Below are 2,532 nucleotides of genomic sequence, written 5' to 3' on the forward strand. Positions count from 1 at the left end.
TAGAATTAGGTAAACATAAGACACACTGGACTATTATAAGCCCGACTACATGTGGCTAGTGTATCCTGATAAAATGTTGACGGTGCAACCGTTAGGGCGAGCGCAGATACTTATCCAGTTTTCATTTAGATCGAACCCGTCATACCGCACGTGGCATTCGGTGGGTATTAGACTCTGACGTCACATGACGTCGTTTGCCTATCTCCTATGCAGAGTTGTCGTTCGTTCATCTTTCTGAGCCGATGGTGGAGAGCAATTTCCCATGCAGAGTTGTCGTTCGTTCCTCTCTCTCTCTCTCTGAATGTATGAGCCGATGGTAGAGAGTGAGTAGAGAGTGGTCGTTTGCATGTTGCTTTAACAAACCGAAGCCTGAACAGGACTGATTTTAATCAGTTTATGATTATTTACTGCAATAAACAGAAATATTCATTAAATCAAGGCAATAAAGTGCTTCTTTCTTTTAACTTTTGTCGTTATTCTCGCGAGAACGTAGCTTAAGCGATTGTGCACAAAGCGATGCATTGTGGGTCAAAATTACTGCAGAAAAAATTCTATGGATTGAATGTGCAGTAGTACGAATTTTCTATTCGCCCAGGCGTTGTCGTTAGAGCTCGCAGTTACGAGCGTCGCTTCGCGACGCTCGCTGCTCTCGCTATTACGAATAATTGTACCTTATTAAACAATACAAAACTCTTGCCCATCTATGTAATGCCAAAATCTCCGTACAACAAACATGACAAAATGGTTACCAACGCTAGACCAGTATGTTTTTTCTGACTGCATGGGTATAGCATTCTCAAAATACATGTAAACGGAAGATGTTGTTAGGCATAATTTATTAACATTATAAATGGTAAATACTTTAAAATTTTAGGGTTCACTGGAGAATCTCATTATACTCATAAAGGAGCAGCTGTAGATCCCCTTTGTTTACCAAGAGATCCAGAGTGGGGGATCTACAGAAATGGAAATGATGCCAATAGAGCTTACGTATATGGCGCAGAATACGAACTGGGTGCCTTCCCGAGTCGCTTTTCGTCACTTACTCATCAAGTCATACCCTGCGCAGTTTGCCTTGTTCAAAACAGATCCGTTGTGAAAATGTTTCCAGGCGAGTAAATTAATACGACATGTTTAGCAATAAAGAACAAGGTTCACTTTTGCCCTATTTGGCACGGTGAATTTCTGAAAAAATTGAAACTCTATTAATAGTTTTAGTTAACAATGCAAAGAAATATTGTGACTGTGGATCTATCAAAAATGACGTAATTTTCTGGCTCGCCAATGCATTCATCGTCAATTTCCTCATATTCTGAAAAAGTCTACAAAAACGGCCAATTTTTAGAGCTATTTTTCGATATTTAGTATAGAGCGCAATCTCTGATCTAAAATATGCAACCATTAAATGATAGGACTGTTTCTGGGGATTAAAAGTCATGTTTTATTTTTCAGATCAGAGAGTGCGCTGATATTATTTTTCTTCACCGAAAGTACTCAATTATACCTACTTACCTTAAAATTCAATAACATTGCAATTTCATAAAGCTGGACTTTTAGGAGAAAATTTTTAATAGGTTATGAAAGTACTAAGTCTCTCTTTGTGTTTTAATGCTTCAAATGGAAAATCAAGTGTTAATCAATCAGTTGGTATATCTACAGGGCCATTTTATGCATAAAGTAAACCGAGCTCTTTTGGACAGAGACGTATTTTGTTCATTTCGTTACAAGATTTTTATTATTCTAAAATGTAATAAAAGAACTTTCCGTGAATACAGTTGTTGTTAAGGGATATTTTATTCAAAACCATAAAGCAATTGCATGCATTCAATTCTCCGGAATTTCAACTAGTATAATCTAAAAGATAGGAGAGAGAACCTATTTTGTCCTGTTTTAAAGATATCGCTTTTGTAAAACAACTTATTTGAGCATAATTTAAGAAAGTAGTGTAAAGTAAACTTGTTTTACATTCAGCAAAATTTATTTATGCTTTCCCTTTTTCAAAATCTTTTCACATTTGTTATTGAACTATTTTTAGCAAGAAAAACCTGCTTCAAAGGTTGGGACTTTGAATACCAGGGATACCTAATGCCTGGGTACCACGGTCATGCAGCTAGTACAACGTACAAGTGTGTTGACGAGAATCCAGACACCTTTCATGGTGGCAAAGCTGGTAATTATGGCTACCTATTCTACCTGGTAGAAGGACGCTGTGGTTCATTGAAATGTCCACCATATGTCGAGGGAAGAGAGATTGTTTGTGCTGTTTGTTCCAAAAAATGAGGAATAAATACACAAAGTGATTAAACTATTTACATCAGATTTTTTTTATTAAGATTATGTATATTGACCATGTATTTGTAACGTTTAAAAACATTTTGTTTTCATGCTGGTTTAGTACTAATAAGATTTATTAGCAATGGCGGGGAACTATTGATCAACGTTTGAAATGATCCGTTTTAATGCCATATTTTGGTAAACTTATGTGATTTAAAAAATTCTTAAAGTTTCTTAATGTTTACAAGTATCAACTTT

General features: G+C 36.0%; 1 protein-coding gene across 1 annotated transcript; it reads left to right on the forward strand.

The window, feature by feature from the left end:
• Positions 1–313: 313 nt before the first annotated feature.
• On the forward strand, positions 314–2,253 carry LOC134265040 (uncharacterized; the record flags this gene model as incomplete). Its single annotated transcript, XM_062747288.1, has 3 exons — positions 314–323; positions 875–1,111; positions 2,036–2,253. Coding segments are annotated over exons 1-3 (465 nt in total), but the record flags the coding sequence as incomplete, so codon positions are not given.
• Between the last annotated feature and the right edge of the window lie 279 nt (positions 2,254–2,532).

Source organism: Saccostrea cucullata, unplaced genomic scaffold (assembly GCF_032062105.1).
Source record: "Saccostrea cucullata isolate Sc308-1 unplaced genomic scaffold, CSIRO_AGI_Scuc_v1 ctg1403, whole genome shotgun sequence".
NCBI classification, from domain to species: Eukaryota; Metazoa; Mollusca; class Bivalvia; order Ostreida; family Ostreidae; genus Saccostrea; species Saccostrea cuccullata.